Genomic DNA, 16,415 nt, shown 5'->3' with positions numbered 1-16,415 from the left:
ACATGTAAGTGACTGAAACTCAGCGGAGAGGCCAGGGTATGTGACCTCTGGGTCACTGCCTTGCTGGATGCCTCGAAGCTCATCCTTCTCCTCCTGCCACCACCCTGCTTGGAGTGCCCCAGAATCTTCCTCACCTCCCCAAGCTTACCTTTGGCGATTTTGATGTCCAGAGCTGTCCGAATCAGAGCCATCAGCGTGGAGGTGAAGTGGACAGTCATGTCCTCAGCTACAGGCATGTTCATCAGGACCAACCTCTGTGTGAAAGAGAGAAAAGCAGCAGCAGGAAAAAAAAATATTGGAAGAAATCTTGGTGAGAAGGGAAGAAAGGTGCAGAGGTCAAATGCAGAGACAAAAAAGAAGGGCAAGGATTCCCCAGCCCCCTCTCCCAATCCTACTCTTCCCACATCTTGTTGAAGGCTCATTGGTTGCTGTTTGGCTTTGTTTTGGTTTTTTTCCTACGGGTGATGCCAAATTGCAAGGGAAGGGCGGGGGGCAATCATTCTGCAGGACTCCTTCACGGTCCCCAGAATGTCTGTCACAGCAAAGGGAAGTGACTTGTAAAAGCAGCAGCAGCTCAGGGGAAGGAGGCAGCTCTGGGAGGTGGCCCCTTCCCGGTTTCCAGGCTGCCTGCTATTATCACTTGTCCCGCAAACAACCCCCAAACTCAGAGGGAAAGACAGTGGGGGCGCAGATTTTCCTTTGCTTATCTGACTTGAAAGATGCATCCTGATGCCCCCTTTTTGAGTCTTTAAAGATGGAATTTGCCAGCACGTGACTGAACATGCATAAGTCCAGCTTATCCAAAAGGGTGAGGTGGAGCGGGATGGACAAGGGAGAGTGCAGACAGGGACTCAGGGAGGGGGACTGGGAGGAGCAGAGAAGAGAGGGGTGAGCAAGGCAGGAGCAGAGTGGGCAGGCCTGGTTTCCCCACCCAAAGGACGGGACCGAACTGAAATGGCCAAATCCACTTTCCAGAGAGTATCTCGTTTTTGGAATCCTTTTACATCTTCTTCTAAACCCCGTGCCCCTTCAAGCTTCCTCCCAGAAAGTCACAGAACTCAGCCCCACATTCTAGCACCTGGCTCTTGGCTGTGGCCATCATGAGCAAAAAGGAGGCCGGGCCCCTGAGCTGTGCATGCGGAGCCGTGTCCTGGGGTGAGTCAGGGTTCCAGATGGCCCCCGTTCCACTGGGGTGCTCTCTGAGGCTACACAGCTGGGTGACAGCAGATGGTCCTCTGGCAGAACCATTGGTGTAGCCGGGAGGGACGTGTGTCCTCCCAGGCAGGGTCTCAAATACTCCACTGGGAGGGCTCGCCTGCCGTGATTCTCCAGACATCTCAGTGTCAGGTCAGTTTCCCTGAACATTCCCTTTGAGCCGTGGTTTCTCCTAGGTGAACAGAAGAGCTCCACCTTCTCAATGAATCTAAACACCAATGGGGTGCGCTAGGCAGAGCCACTAATATGTGGAGACAAATGCAGGCCCCAAAGCTGGAAACACCCCAATAGTAAGTGATCCTCAATGTTGCTCGGAGTAAGCCACAGGGACTCTACCTGCAACTCCGTGGGCCACACAGTCAGGCTCTAGAGCAGTCTTCACCTTATGCCCATGGTCACCCCCACCCTGCCCTGTATTTAAGAGTTTTCCTCCTAGAACTTTCTTCAGGAGCTGTGTTGAGAGGAATTTCTGTATGATTGCCTTTTGCTTGTTGGGTTGACACTGATGGATGTTTCTAGATATATGTGTATAAGCTCTGGTAGCTGGTTTTCTGTAGGCTTCCTTCTTGCCCATAGATGCTGTTCCACAGGCCACACTCTCCCTCCTCCAAAGGAAATGCACTAAACATTCCCTGGCTAGTGACCCACTCATGAGAAGCCAAACACTTGCAGAAACACAGAACAACACGTTAAAAAAACCCACATGGAAGAGCAGAGCAAGCCATCCCTGGGTCTTTCCTGCCTTACTTTTTCCTGACACCTCCATTTTAGCAGTTCTCGTTGCTTCCCTCCTCCACCTCCCCAGCCCAGCTTCCTCCCCATGTTCTGGCCTCCCCACAGCTGGACCCCATTTCCTGTTGGTCTGCCCAGAACAAAGGAAGGGGTGGTCTACCTTATATGCCACTTTGGAGGGACATCTCTTGCCGAGGCCTAGCGGTGGTGACATGAGAGTCAGCATTTCATACATCTCAGTATAATGGATGCGGCCACTGCTCATGGAGGGGGGGGCGTGGTGTTGGGATGGGGGCAGGGCGCAGGGTGGGGGTCGGCAGGGAGGTGGGGAGGAGGATGCAGACAGGTAGAAGGAGATCAGGCATTCCCAGAGAGCCAAAAAAACAAAATACAGAAAAACAAAATGGACAAACAGGAAAAGAATAGGAAACCTGTTAATCAAAGCAAATCATAGACGTGACTCCATCCTGGTGCAGATTTATATCACGCCCCACACAGACCCGGGAACACGGTGGCAGCCTTGGGCCCCTCTCTCTGCGCTATCAGGGGACTGGTTTTCTCCTCCTCCGGGATTAGCTTCCCTGTTCATGCCATCGGCATCCCCGTACAACATGAGGAGCTTGTTTACAATTCCCAGGGCTGTGTGCGAGCGGTATAAACCGGATAGACGGCGCTTCAGCCATGGGTTCAAACTTCTGGCCCCAGCTGGCCTGGAAGTCAGGCCTCTGCCCTCTGAACCCACAGGCGGAGCGTCGTGAATCCCTCTGCGGTGTGTGTGCAGCAGGAGGCGTTCACTTGCACTGAAAGTGGGGGGCTCTGGCTACTGGTGAGTCGGCCCGTTGCTTCCACCTGGCTCTGTGGAGAGAGAGCTCTTTATGCCCCGGCATGCCCCAGGGACTTGGCATGCTGGGGACAGAAGAAACAAAACCAGGAGGAGGAAGAGCCTCTCGCATGCCATGCTGCTGCCCTCCCTGGCTCTCCCCACATGCGGCTGCAGGTTCACCGGGCGGAGTTTAAAGAGTCTGAGCAGAGGCAGCTGTTAGGCCTCCCGAGTACAGGAATCACTGTCACCACCCTCAGTCGGTTCCTTCCCATGGCCCAGGCTGGCATCTTCCTAGGCCTAAGTCATCTTCCAGGTGCTGGGCTGTGCCAGGCCCCAAGGCCCGGGACCTCCTGCAGCACCAGGAGAGGGACCTGGCCTAGCAGGCCTGGGGTAAGGCTGGGCAGAGCCACTGGGATTTAGCATTCCCAGATGTGGCAGAGTTGGACAGGGAGGTCTTCTATGCCCCTGAGCCATGCCCTTGGTCCCTTAAATGAGCAATTCTTTGGCAATTATGACAGCTCTCTTGGCAACAAATGGTAGGACCCTCCGGTAAGAAGACTGCTAGGGAGTTCTCATCCTCTAGAGGCCTTCCCAGACCTCTGGGCCAATGAATTCTTCCAGACACCATATCAGTCGTCGGACCTACTTGCCCCTCTCACTTTAATGCTTTATTGTTTCTCACCTCCTGTCTGTCCTGGACATCATCACTTCTGGCCAAACTCACCAGAAGCCGGAGGGTGTTAGAGCTGGGGATGACCAGAGTCACACTGTGCTAGGGTCTGGATGTGATGACAAGGCTATTATGCCAGAAGGAAGGCTTCTGTCTCCAGCAAAGGGACACCAGGGCTCCTTGCTAGATTAAAGAGATGTCTGCATTCTTTGGAGGAGGGAAATTCCCTCTGATTAAGACACGAAGGGAGTCTATGTGTCTTTCCATGACACAAAGATGGAATTGAGGGCGAGAGTGTACACAGGTGAAGAAAAGGGAGAGAGGTGGGGTTGGCCATCATCACTAAGTCCTAGGTCTTATTTTCTGCCTCTGGACCCCCTCTCTTCTGCCTTAGGTAACAGCTGCTGGTTCTGGGAGGATCTGGACCTCTTTAAACTCAAAGGAAGCAACATGAAGGTCCCCTCATGTGGCGTAGTGGTGGTGGTGGTGGTGGGAAGGAGAGGAGGGGTCGGAGTTGCATCCCACTGCCGGCGTGGCTGGGGACTGGGAGGCAAACCTTGCAAGCCACCCTGTAGGGGCAGTTCTCTCCCAGGCCCAGAGGCGGCGAGATCACCCGCACTAATTTGTACATATCCTTATACGGGATCCTGCCACTGTAAAAGAAGCACAGGTGGGTTAATAGGACACTCAGTGGAGGGTGGGAGAGAAATGACAACTTAGCAATGAAGGAGACAGAGGAAGAAGAGCAGCTTCCTTCCTTTAGCCTGGCAAAGCCAGGCCTGGAGAGACTGACAACAGTAGGCATCAGAGAACCATCGCCCTGCCAGACTACACTGCCCCCATTTCCAAAGGAAATCAGAATCCCTCCAGTGCCCCCAAGGAATAGCCTGCTGACCGAGGGCACCCCGAGATACCTAACTGGCTCAAATCAGAGCCCTAGAGCAAAGCCTGCTAATTAACAAAGGCCTCTGTCGGCGGCTGGGAGGTGAGTGCAGAGCTGCTTGCTTTCCAGACACTGAGCACACACTCAGGCCTGCTCTCAGGGACAGCGGGGAGGCAACGTCTTTCTGCAGACTGCAAGAGACGAATTTCCCATTAGGCTAATGAGCAAGGAGCATGGTTGGTAGGAGGGGACATTGCAAAAGATTTGTTTTGGTTGGTGGCAGATTTTTCCTCGAGTTCAGTTTGGGCAGATTCTTCTTTGCTTATAGGCACTCACTGGGAGCCGTGCAGCCAGGGTGGGGGCCAAGGACATAAGCTCCCCACTCCTGCTCAGCTCATGAGCAGCTTGGTTGGATCTAGTCAGAATTGCAAGAGCAACGTCACCTTCCCATGAACCCACTAGATTTCTGACCTGTGGTAAGGGGATAGACTCAACAACTGATTCATTTTTCAGGGGACTGAACAGGGAAGTAACAACCAGGGAGCCACAGGTCCGGACACCTCTCTGTATGGACTGGGAAATACAGCCCAGCTTCTGAGCACCAGTCCTTGCCAGCTGCCATGGGCTTCTTTGTCCCAGTCTCTCTTCAAGCCTGTCCTAGATTTTCATGTTGATTTGGTGTCCTTTTCTTCCCAGTAACAGTCCATCAGTACTTCCAAGCCTCTCGACTCTTGGAAGGAGGCTAACTTAATGATGTGTTTGATTCTTGACGACCTAGACTTGTTGTCTTGCTGAAGAGGATGCTTCACTTTGCCTTGGTTAGACTTTCCACTTTGGATCTCTTAGAGAAGGCCCATGAACGCCAACCAGCGGGAGTTATAAGGGATCATTTCGCTGCACACAGCAGAGGTGCGGCGTTGTCTTTATGCTCTTTTACAATTCAGGTGTCTGAACGTCATGAATGGTCTTCATGAAAAATTGTTTCTTCCCAGCAGCAGGAATGAATGCGGAGGAACATGTTCAAAGCACATAGCATTTGGTTCCCCAAATAATGTGAAACCACAGGAAGCTGGAGTTTCCAGGTGCTGAGGACACCTGCTGACGCTAGGTGAGCAGCGCCCTGCTTGGTTGGGGGTTGGTGTCTCTCAACTAAGTGAAGAGGGCCCGCCTTTGGCTCGCAACCCTTGGTACAGACACTGATTTTCCACACTTCTAGCTGCAGCCCCATATGGGCATTGTCAGTTATGACATGGGGACATCACTGAATACCTTTCAACATCAGTGGGTACGATACCCCTGTGTTGCAGGTGGAGTAAGCTTTGAGTGGCTGAGGGACTTACCGCAGCCATGGAGTGCCAAGGCACAGGCCTGTGGTGCCCCAGCAAAACAGTGCTCTGAGGGGGCTAAGGAGGGCAAGCCCAGGAGGTCAAGTCATGGCTGAGTCATCATAACAGGAACGGATTTAGAGAACCCTGTGCCCTACGCCATTGATTACTGAGGGGAAGAGGGATCCAGAGTCCCTCCTCCCACTTCAAAGCTGTAACCCAGGTTCAACAAAATCCCAGGAGCACAGATTTGGGGAGAAAGTAGGGGAAAAGGTCTCAGATTATGAAGGGTTTCCAGGTGGAAGCAACGTGGTCTATTCCTGTGAAGGATGGCATTTCTTGTCGTGTTTTCAGAGGGGGACAAGAATGGAGATCAGTGAGGTAAGAGCTAAAGCTACAATGGCTTGTATAGAACAGTTTCTATGGCACACACGCACACAGAACTCTCACCCCGTCCTCAGACACCAGGGCCCAAAGTGTTGCCTTTGTGTTAGAAAGCAGAGAGCCAGCAAATGTTTCCTATAAAGGCTCAAATCTAAGGAAATAGTGCCTCTGCTTTGGAGTGTGAAAACAGCCACAGATAATACATGAATGAGTGTGGCTGTGTCCCAATAAAACTCTGTAAAATTTAACCCATGCGTTACAGTTTGCCAGCTCCTACTCTCAAGCCCAGAGGGCACAAAATAACGTGAGAACTACTGGCGAGTGAGGGAGACCTGGGAAGGTTATCCCTGCAAATTGCTGCCACTTAACAAAGTTCCATGAAGACAAATCCACTACTGTTTAAGGGATTAGTGGGAAAAACAACTTGCTTAATTTTTAAATGTAGTGTTAGAGTTCATCTTACACTATCCCTTTTGAGAGGAAGGAGAGAGATGAAACACTAGCATCCCTGGCCACAATGGCCAGCTGACCCACAAAACCCTCGTCAACCTCCCTCGGTGAATCACAGGCGCCTACTAACCATTGGTAGGGAAAGAAAGATGATGGGAGGGGACTCTGAGAATTGAACCCAAACACTGAGGGAAGACTGTGGGATGAGGTTGGCAAAGAAAGGGAAAAGCCCTGTCACAGAAGGAGGGAGAGGAAGATAACGATGCCAGAGCCCATCTGAGCACCTGGCTTCTCCCATGAGCCACACCATGCGCAAACTCCTCTCCTTCTGTGACAGGGGAACAATTGCACTGTTCCCTTGAGCGTTCCAGAGGCCCTTAATGTGGGTCCCCGAGGGGTGGCTGAGGGGCCTACACACCACGCAGCTCTGTCATATTCTGCCCAGACGCGGACGAACTCATCCAGGTGGTGAGGGCCCAGGATGGATGAGTCCCGAGTCAGGTACTCGAAGTTGTCCATGATGACAGCCACAAACAGGTTGAGCATCTGTGGGGCAAAGGGGAGAAGAGGACTTAGAGAGGATTGAAGGCAGAAAAATAGGCTTCTCAAGGCAAAGAATCCAAAAGTCCGTAGGGCTGACACTGCCAACTAAGGCATTGTGGATCGTGCTTGCACATGACGCACTTTCATTATTTGTGCCCCCAGTTGATTCTGTAGGGATTATGACTTCATTTTTCTATGCCAAAGTACTCCACAGTGGCTCTTATTATCTATTCAATTTATTTGTTAGTGCAGCAGCAGAAGCAGTGTTCACAAAGGCCAGGAAAAAAAATATCAAGGCCCAACACTGAGCCTCCCTCCCCAGCCTTCTCCCATCCTCGTTCACAAAGCAAACCAGCAAGAAAACTGGCCAGACGTCTTTGAGCTGAGTGCAGGGATATGGGTGTGAGAAGCAGACCCAAAGCATGGTTCTCCTGCTAAGTTATTCAACAGCATTTCTATGCACTGGAGCTGGGAGAAGGCATTTCCTGGAGACACATCTTCAGGCCTAACACACTGCTTAGAGCACAGTGGGCTGCCATTAGATATGGTTACTTGAGTATTCCTAAAGATTTATTTAATAGAATAAAAACTGACTTACACGGAAGCATTCAAATGTCTTTTTTTATGTGTCATGAAAGCCGCATATACAGGTTATAGTGGAGACAAAGAATGAAGGAAGTTACTCCTGACTGAAGGAAAAAATGTCTAAGAGCACAGATGCTTGAAGTGGATCCTCAAAGACTAGAAACTATTCAGACAGAGCTGGGCACAGAGGATGGCGGCTTATGGAGAGAAGCCAGCAGGAAGAGCACAGAGGTGTGCAGGCCAGGAACGCTCTGGCGACGGTAGGACACTATAACAAAGAGTCTAGAGCGGGGTCAGGGAACCGGCCAGGGAGCAAATATTGTAGCCTTTGCCAGTCATACTATCACTATTGCAACTATTCAGTTCCACTGTTGTAGCATGAAAGCGGCCACAGACAGTATGCATCAGAATGCATGTCTGTGTTCCAATTAAACTTTATTTGTGGACACTAAGATTTAAATTTCATGGGGTGTTATTCATCTCACCTTTTGATTATTTTTTTGCAATCCTTTGAGAATGTCAAAACCATTGCAAGCCTGTGGGCCGTCTAAAAGTAGGTTGTCGCTGGGATTTGGTCAGTGGAGACAAGGCTAGAGAATGATAGGAGGGGTGGCCACAGAAGTGAATGGACACAGTGAACAGCACCCATTTAAGGTACTTTTGGGTGCCCTTGCCTAAACCCAGTTAACAGGTTCCACGAGGCACCTATGACCCAAGTAATGAACCCCACTTTTCTGGGCCACAGTGTTGGATGAGCCTGACATTTTTTGAGCAGACTTGTTATAAGGACTGAGATCTAGAGATGCTGCTCCCGCCATGTCGGAGCCAGAGGATGGGGGTGTTTAAGACCTCACAGGGAAGAGGCTAATTAGAGAAAGAGGCCTGGTCCAGTCACCTGAGTCCCAGAACAAGCCTTGCTTGAGCCTAACCTACCCCAGGCTCTTCACATATGGAAGCCTATGAAATCCCTTTTTGTTAAGGCAAGATTTAGCAGGGCAGACTCATTTGCAAGTGAAGTCATTCTGCCTAGTAGAGACCGATTGACTGGGGTGAGGGAGAAGGAGCTCTGTGCCTAGTTCCCAGGTCAGGGGGCTGGCTGGAGAGAGGTATAATGAGGATACGGAGAAAGCCTGCAGGAAGGAGCTGGCTGGGGAGACAGCTGGAGCTCCCTGAGACAGAGACTGCACCCTAATAACCAGGCTCCTTCCTAGAATGCAAGTGGAAAGAAGCCTCGAGGTCAAGTTATTCTCTTCCCCTGGTGATGAGGGGCTCTCCCTGGAGGACCTCATGGGACAGGAAGGAGCCTCCATTACAAGCCTTCACACATCACAGACGCACGAGGGAAATAAACATCCTTTTGGGTTAAATCACTGTTAATAGGGGAATTCTGTTAAGTGCAGAGAAACCTACTTGTGACACGGGCCTTTCTTTCTGAAGCTGAGCTTGGCACCAAAGTGATTTTACTCAATCACTGCCTGGGTTCCCAAGGGTTTTCCATGTGTCCACACCTTTCTTCTACAGCCCTTTCATGGTATCTCTTATTAGCGTTAAGAAACACTATTAGTATTCTCATTGCTTTACAGCTGTATGATCGTTGCCAGGATGTTGTGGCCGTTCACAGCAGTTCTTTCTTTTCTGACCTTGGGAGGCAGGTTTAATTACTATACATCCTTCAAGGACCAAGTGCTTCCTAGGAGCGTCTATATTCTTAGTTCTAAGCTCTCAGCTGGCTGGCGCACCACAGGGCCTCAGTAAATCTTTCTAGAGCCCTTGGTTTGAATAGAGAAGCTGTGTGACTTGCCCAAGGTCACAAAGACAATCCCATGTAGGGCTGAGATTTAAAGCAAATCATCTCATACTGAATATAGCCTCTTTAAAAATAACATTAATGTGAATTATGCAGTACCCTCTATCTCAAAATTCCAAAAGTACCTTTAGAGTCCTAATTAATTTTCCAGCTTTATCTTTGGTTTCTTTTTAATTATTTATTATCAAACACTGAAACCATGCAGGCTAAAATGGAGATATCTCCATGCTCATCTCCATTTCACCCCAATCAGTGAGCACTGATACCCTGTATGTCTCTCCCCCTTTGCTGCAGGTGACAAGTCTAACTGCACCCCACTGGCAGCTCCACCCATGGCCTGGCTTGGTGTAAGCCTCTGAACACACAATAAGAATATGCAGAATGTACAATATGTGAGCGAGCAAGCTTAAAATGCCAATTAATATCACCTTAGGTTTCCTTGCAGATATTTCCACTCTACATTCTACTTCTATATTTGTAAATAGGATACTGGACTATGTTCTCTTTTTAGCTGGAAAAACCTTTCAGGCCTATGAGACAGAGGTATAGGAAAACACATGTATCAGCTCACTGTGGAAATACACTAATTATCAAATCATTTCTCTTCCCGTTTCATAGAAACCACAAACGGGAAGTGTCCTAGACAAGACAGAGCAGCAACACAGCCAAACCACACTGAGGGCTACTGAGTCTCCCATTCTTTCACCCCCTGCCACATTAACCTGCCCCCCATCCTTGACAGTCTAGCTGCGGGACCCCTCCCTGCACATGTGGCAGGTGTCCTGGGGTCACTTTCCAGAGGCAGAAATGCCCAGATGTGAGATGATTCCTTTACTTCTAAAGCACAGCCACGACACTGGCCACTTTTGGTGGCATTGCTTTAGCGTTCGACGTTTGTATAGCTGGTGGCTTTAGCCATGAAGCATCACCAGAAAGGCCAGAATGAACACTTACTGGCCTGGAAGCTGTACCCCCATTCTTGTTTTTCATCACTTGTGTGATAACACAGGATAGAGATTTCTGGATGGTGTGTGCTGATTCATCCTTTCTCCCAGAGAAGGAGTGAAGGAGGCACCTAGGTTGTTGCCCCATTTTACAAGTGAGTGTGCGCCACACATATTACTCAGTATTTACTAATGCCTGAAGCAATCACACCCTGTCACGGCTATCAAGCTGGCCAGTTGTCTGCAAACATGGTAACATCTCAAGTCAAGAGAGAAGCAGACCCGCTGCCTCATACACTGTGCCACCGTCCTCCTGTTCACGCCTGTGTTATCAAGGTGCTGCACGAAGAGTTTACAGGTCTCCAGAAGAGAGAAGATATGCTTAGCCCTACTTACAAGATGCATGAGGGACGGAAAGAAAGCATCAGCCCTGGGTCAGAACCTCTTTTCTGCCAAGTCAGGTACCCTTTGCCCTAGGTCAACAGCCTGAGAGCCCATCTGGGGAAGTGTGCCTTCCGCCCAGCCAGGGAAGGGGAGCCTGCAGGCTCAGCCTGTGGGTGGGAGGGCAGTGTATCGCTCAGGGCTGACTTGCTGCCCTCCCATTCCTGAGATGCCCTAGCCCAGGAAGGGCCTAGAAACAGGACTGTCCAACAGGAAGCTCAGTGCCCTGCTCACGGAGTCCTCCTCCATGAGTCCTCCCTTCCCACAGCCACCCTTCCTGGGAAGTGGCATACAGGGGCTCAACCACCTGTGGTCAGCCACCCACATGGGATAAGCTGGTGCTTGGGAGCTCTCTTGCGGAGGATCAATGATTTTGGTGTTGCTTGCTTTTTGACACACACATAGAGAAGGTGAGAGCACGAGTGGAGAGATACTGAAGGGCAAGAGGGGAGGACAGAGAGGAGGAGGGAGAGAGACAGGGGAGGGAGGAGGGAGAGAATACAGGAAGAGAGGACTGAAGAGAGAAGGGAGATGAAGCACACAGCGGAGGACACATCGCCTGTCTCTGTCAGGGTGGCTGGGCCACATCCCAAGCCAAAGGTGCAGCGCGGCTCACCAGGAAGGAGCAGAAGAAGATGAAGGAGACAAAGTAGACATAGGCCAGGTCGGTGCCGCAGCGCTCGTTCTCGCTCTGGCCCGATGGCGCCGTGGTGTCCGGCTCGCAACCCTTCTCGCCGAGGCACGACAGCATGATCTCCTGCCAGGCCTCGCCGGTGGCACTCCTGAGGCCAACACACACATTGGTAAGCAGAGGTCTACACGGCCTGGCTTGTCTGTCACCCGCTTTCTCAATTCTCCTGTCCCTCACCCTTGCTGCAGCCTGGCAGGTCTCCTCCCTCCCTGGTTAGCCACTCTGGTGCTTTCCGTGCAGGAATGGAGAGGCCAGTGAGCTCTGTCTTGGGCTCTGCTACCTCATCTGATTCACTGCTGATGGATGTGGAGGGTGGTAGGACCCTCTAAAAGCCCACGTCACCCTGAGCATCCAAGGTGTCAGCCCTTAAAAGGAATCTGCTCCATGAGGAACTGCCCTCGCCTTCATCCCAGCCCCGGAGGACAAGCTGAAGCTGTTAACTTGCAAATTAACTCCTGAGTCTAAGATATTAAGGAGCTTATTTATTAGCATAGGTTTATTTTTACATTATTTTGTGCCTTTTTCTATCTCAGTTGTAATCCCCGTGGGCTTCCCATCACCAGTTCATCCCTGTGCCATCACCATAGTCCCGTGTACTCCCCCCCCATGTTTGATCCCATTCCCCACTCCACTCATATAAAATGTCTCTGGTAGATAGTTGTTCATCATTATTATTATTTCCCCCTCATCCCCAGTCCTTTATACTACTGCTATGAGTGAAGCCATCCGGTGTTTTTCTTTTTGGCTTATTTCACTAAGCATGATCCCTTCCAGCTCCTTCCATGTTGCTGCAAAAGGCATGAGCTTATCTTTTTTGATTGCCGAGTAATATTCCATTGTGTATATGTACCATATCTTTTTAATCCCGTCATCTACTTTTGGGCATCTGGTTTGATTCCCTGTCTTTCCTACTGTAAATTAAGCAGCAATAAACATGGGGGTGTAGGTGTCTTTTTGAATCAATGTTTTTGATACTAAGGAACTTTTTAGCAGCATCAGGACATCACCCTCCACCCCCAACTCCCACTGCCTCTCCTGACAGGAGGAGAGGGAGCAGAATGACAGACAAAAAGGACCGGGAGGAAGAAGCAGACCAACTCTGTGTCCCTGGGCAGGAGTAGTCCAGCCATGATGGTGGTACCTGAAGAGAAGCATGAGAGATCCAAAGAAGCTCCGGAAGTTGTTGTGCCGGTTGATGTGACTCTCCTCGTCTAATTTTATGTTTCCAAATACCTTGAAGAAAAAGCAAGAGAAAACCCTGAGCATCATTGAGCAGAGTGAGACATCCTGTACAGTGGTGTTAGAAGTGCCAGCAGGGAGGGCGAGTCCCGGGCACATCCCTGCTCAGCAGCCCAACCCTGGAGCAAACACCTCAGGCTCAGAGGCTACAGCCACCGGGCTCTTAGCCTGCTAGGCAGGAGTCACTGTATTTCCCCTCCTCCCGAGCTGCAAAAAGGATGGCTGTGAGCAAGGACCATAGGAAGCAAGATCTTCTGAAGTCATTCTGCTTATGTGTATTTTTCCTCCCACACCTAATCAGGTCGTCTTATTTCCATGGTACCTGTCACCATGGTACTCGAACAGTCTGTCAAGGACATTATCCCACAATCGGAGTGGAGGGAAACCTTTGCCCTCTTCTTAGGTAGAATGATGGGGACAGCTGTATCTGCAGATGTGACTGACAGCTAGGTCAGGTGCTGCTGTGGACCTGGGAGTCACTTAGTCTCACCCCTCTATGTTCCTTGGCTGTTCTTATCCAAAGTGTCAAATCTCACAAGGTCAGTGCGGAGCCTCCACAATGTGAAGCCACGAGAAGGAACACACAAAATGAGGCCTCAGCTAACGGTGAAGAGTCAGGACAACCCAGAAAAGCAGATTTGGGCACCTTTGGCTACAGAGAGCATTGCTAACCTGCTGCTGGTCGCCAGGTGCAGAATGTGGTCACTGCGAATTCACACGAGAAAAGGAAAACTGAGACCTTTATCTGTACAGTGAATAAAGGCAGCCTCTCTAACAGCCAGCCCCACAGCCCTTAGACAAGAAGGGGGGCCTCACAATTGCCATCCTCCCCCAGCCGTGTTGGGGCACCAGGATCTGTTCTTACAAGTCAATATTTGTATACAACCTGAAGCTCACAGGTCACTTTCCAACCGCTGGAGATAATCTTTTGCCTATATTTAACATCACTTTATCTAATATATGCTAAATGGAACACATTTCCCCCCCCCTCACAGTTTCTAGAATGTGCAATTGAGGAACAATCTCTGCCCCCAGCTATTTTGCTCAAATAACTCCCACTGACACCTGCTTTGGGAATTTGTTCTCAGTGCTGTTTTCCAAAACCCAAATACTACTTGTCTCTCAAGGAGAATGGAGGTGGCAAATGAAGCAGCCTTGAGGAAGGAGGGAAAGAAGAAGGTAAGAAGGCGAGAATGACCCCCACAAAAAGACATACAGTAGTACTGAGAAAAGTCCCGCCCAAACAAGCAAATCTAGATCCAGACACCCAGAGGAGAGCTTTGTGCTTACAGCTCCTTCTCTTCCTTTCACCGTCTTGGTTCAAAGGCCTTGATTTACTCTGATTCATTGCAGAAACACAACCTCCAGAGTTTTTCCTCCCTGTGACACTCCTGAAGCCATCATGACTTGTCCTCATTAAGGTTTCCTCAAACATAACATCCCATTATCCACCGGTGGGGGGGGGCAGGCTATGATTTCGCAGGAGGTATGTGTGCAATAGTTAGAGCAACCAAAGCTGTTCTGAATCGATCTTAAAATAATGTTCAAGTTCCGAACATTGTATTGTGAAGTTGTTCTTTGAAAGAACACATTTTTTCCCCCACTTTTTCTCAAGAAGCTTTTCACACAGTCCTTATCACAATCCAAATCACCACCAAGAGAAGGGTATGGGAAAGAAAGAAGGGACATACATCAAGGCCCACCAGAAAAGTATCGGCTCAATTCATTTTCTGTTGGAATCACCATATTGAGAGCTAGAAGGCCCCTGTGAAGCTTCCTGGTCAGGATGGGAAGGCCCAGAGAGGTTCAGTGACTTGATCAAGTTTGCACAGCTGGTAAGTGGCAGAGCTGGGGGCTGAGAGCCGCACCTGCTCATAGCCTGTAGATCTTGGGTACTCTCTCCGCCCTTCCTGCTTCAGGTTCCTTTACAAAGTTCAGAGCTCCTGGTAGCGCAGAATAGTAGCTCATCTCATAGACACAGTCTTTTGCCATTTCTGACTTTCCAGTGCTGGTCTCCTGCCCTTTTCTCTCCCTGTTTGTGTGGACCCCTCCTTTGTTATCACCACACTAGACACTACCTGTCTAGTAAGAAACCCGGTTACCTGCTTTGTACACAGCGCAGGGTCCTCTCAGGAGCCAGGATGAGGAAGGCCAGCGAAGGACAAGTCAGAGGGGAACATTTCATAAACGAACAGCTCCCACTTCCCACCAGAGGGTCAAAGAAATACTTTTGTTCGCTTGTTGGTGGGCGGAGAGGCAGGCCAGAATGAAAGATCATGGGCTGCAGAGTCGCCATAGCCGAGTTTCCATTCAGCTCTCCCATTTACTATCTGAGATTCTGGGTAGGTTATTTAATGATGCTAAATATCAGTGCAGACAATGAACCCACATGCGCACATCACCTGAATTCATTAGTCATGTATTTCGAGAGTGTGTGTGTGTATGGAAGGGGAGGAGAGAGGAGAGTGAGAAGAGAGGGATGAAAAAAGAGGAAACAAAGGGGAGGAGGAGTGGGTAAGAACACATTTAGCACCATGGCAGCAGGCACACAGGAATTTCAGTAATGGTAAATAGCATTATCCTGATTATCAATAATATTCTAACAGTTTAGTTTTGGAGATGGTGTTATTCTAGTTTATTTTGCTTGAAGAAAAAAAGTGAGAACCACTTTAAACGCAGTAAAAAAAAAGCTGTCAATCAAGTTTTCATGGAGCTACTCAAAAACATTTCATTGTACAATCAAATATTTGAACATCAGAAGGTACTTTGCAGAAATCACAAGCCCATCTCAAACTTCAGGAAGGACGCTGCTTGTAACACATCTGTGTGGTCTGGGTGTGTCTGCGCCAGACAAGTATACTCTGACCCCTGCTCCCTCTTTTTTCTTTCCCTCCTGAATCTCTCTACAGAGATATCCTCAATGAAGGGGAACTCATTACTTCTCAACCTAGATTCTCACTTTTTGACACTTGACATTCTATTGTATTTCGAGAGAACAGTCATAAGGTTAGAAGAGGAATAAAGTTCAGAAGTGCGGGGAGTGGAGACCTTTCAGCATGGCTCTGGAAAGGTGGCTGATGTAGCAGGCCTGGGGGCAGTGTGTGGGGTCCAGATGGCCGTCACTGTGGAGTGACAGCCGGTAGCACTAGGACAGTCAGCCTGCCTGATGATTTGTGCGGAGGTTCCGAATCAGTGTGCTCAAGTCAGAAAGTTAATTTCCCCAAGACAAGCAGTACGCCGAGGCACCCTGGCGCACACTTTCTTGGAAGGCACTGCTGGCTGTTTAAAGTAGGAATCCACCCTACACATGTAAGTTGCCTCTCTGCTCAGCAGACCTCTGGTTACCTGCATGTGTGTCCAGGGTGGGAACCTGATCCACTTCTCAGTTCAAAAAAGATGTGGTAGTCCAGGGGCATGGACTGGCAGGCTGCACAGGCCTTTGAGAGAAATTAGCTAGAACGCAGGTGCCCTTAGCAATGGGCCGGGAACTCAGTAGTTCACAGCAGTGGGTACAAATCGCAACCACTCAAGACTTAATTTAAAACACATTTTGGAATCATTGCATCCAGGACTTTTTTTTTTAAGACCTCGTCCAAATATGGGAGGTAGTGAGAAATGGATCATCATGAGCCTCCCCTCCCTTCTCATTCTCTTGGGGAGGGGATCCCTTTAGCTAAGAACAA

The 16,415-nt window shown here is 49.7% G+C and overlaps 1 protein-coding gene across 1 annotated transcript in view; it reads right to left on the bottom strand.

Annotated features, from left to right (window-relative positions):
* The window catches only part of CACNA1E (calcium channel, voltage-dependent, R type, alpha 1E subunit), a 291,648-nt gene that overhangs the window by 15,099 nt on the left and 260,134 nt on the right, over nt 1-16,415 (bottom strand). Inside the window, exons 36-40 of the mRNA XM_004688539.2 lie at nt 12,635-12,726; nt 11,419-11,584; nt 6,901-7,028; nt 2,108-2,204; nt 149-254 (exon numbers count right to left, since the gene is read on the bottom strand). Coding sequence (XP_004688596.1) covers nt 149-254; nt 2,108-2,204; nt 6,901-7,028; nt 11,419-11,584; nt 12,635-12,726 — 589 coding nt within the window. The remainder of the gene's footprint in view (nt 1-148; nt 255-2,107; nt 2,205-6,900; nt 7,029-11,418; nt 11,585-12,634; nt 12,727-16,415) is intronic.

Source organism: Condylura cristata, unplaced genomic scaffold (genome assembly GCF_000260355.1).
Source record: "Condylura cristata isolate star-nosed mole 26May11 unplaced genomic scaffold, ConCri1.0 scaffold00024, whole genome shotgun sequence".
Lineage (NCBI taxonomy): Eukaryota > Metazoa > Chordata > Mammalia > Eulipotyphla > Talpidae > Condylura > Condylura cristata.
The sequence above is the reverse complement of the archived record's forward strand: the minus strand, read 5'-3'. Positions and strand labels throughout refer to the sequence as shown.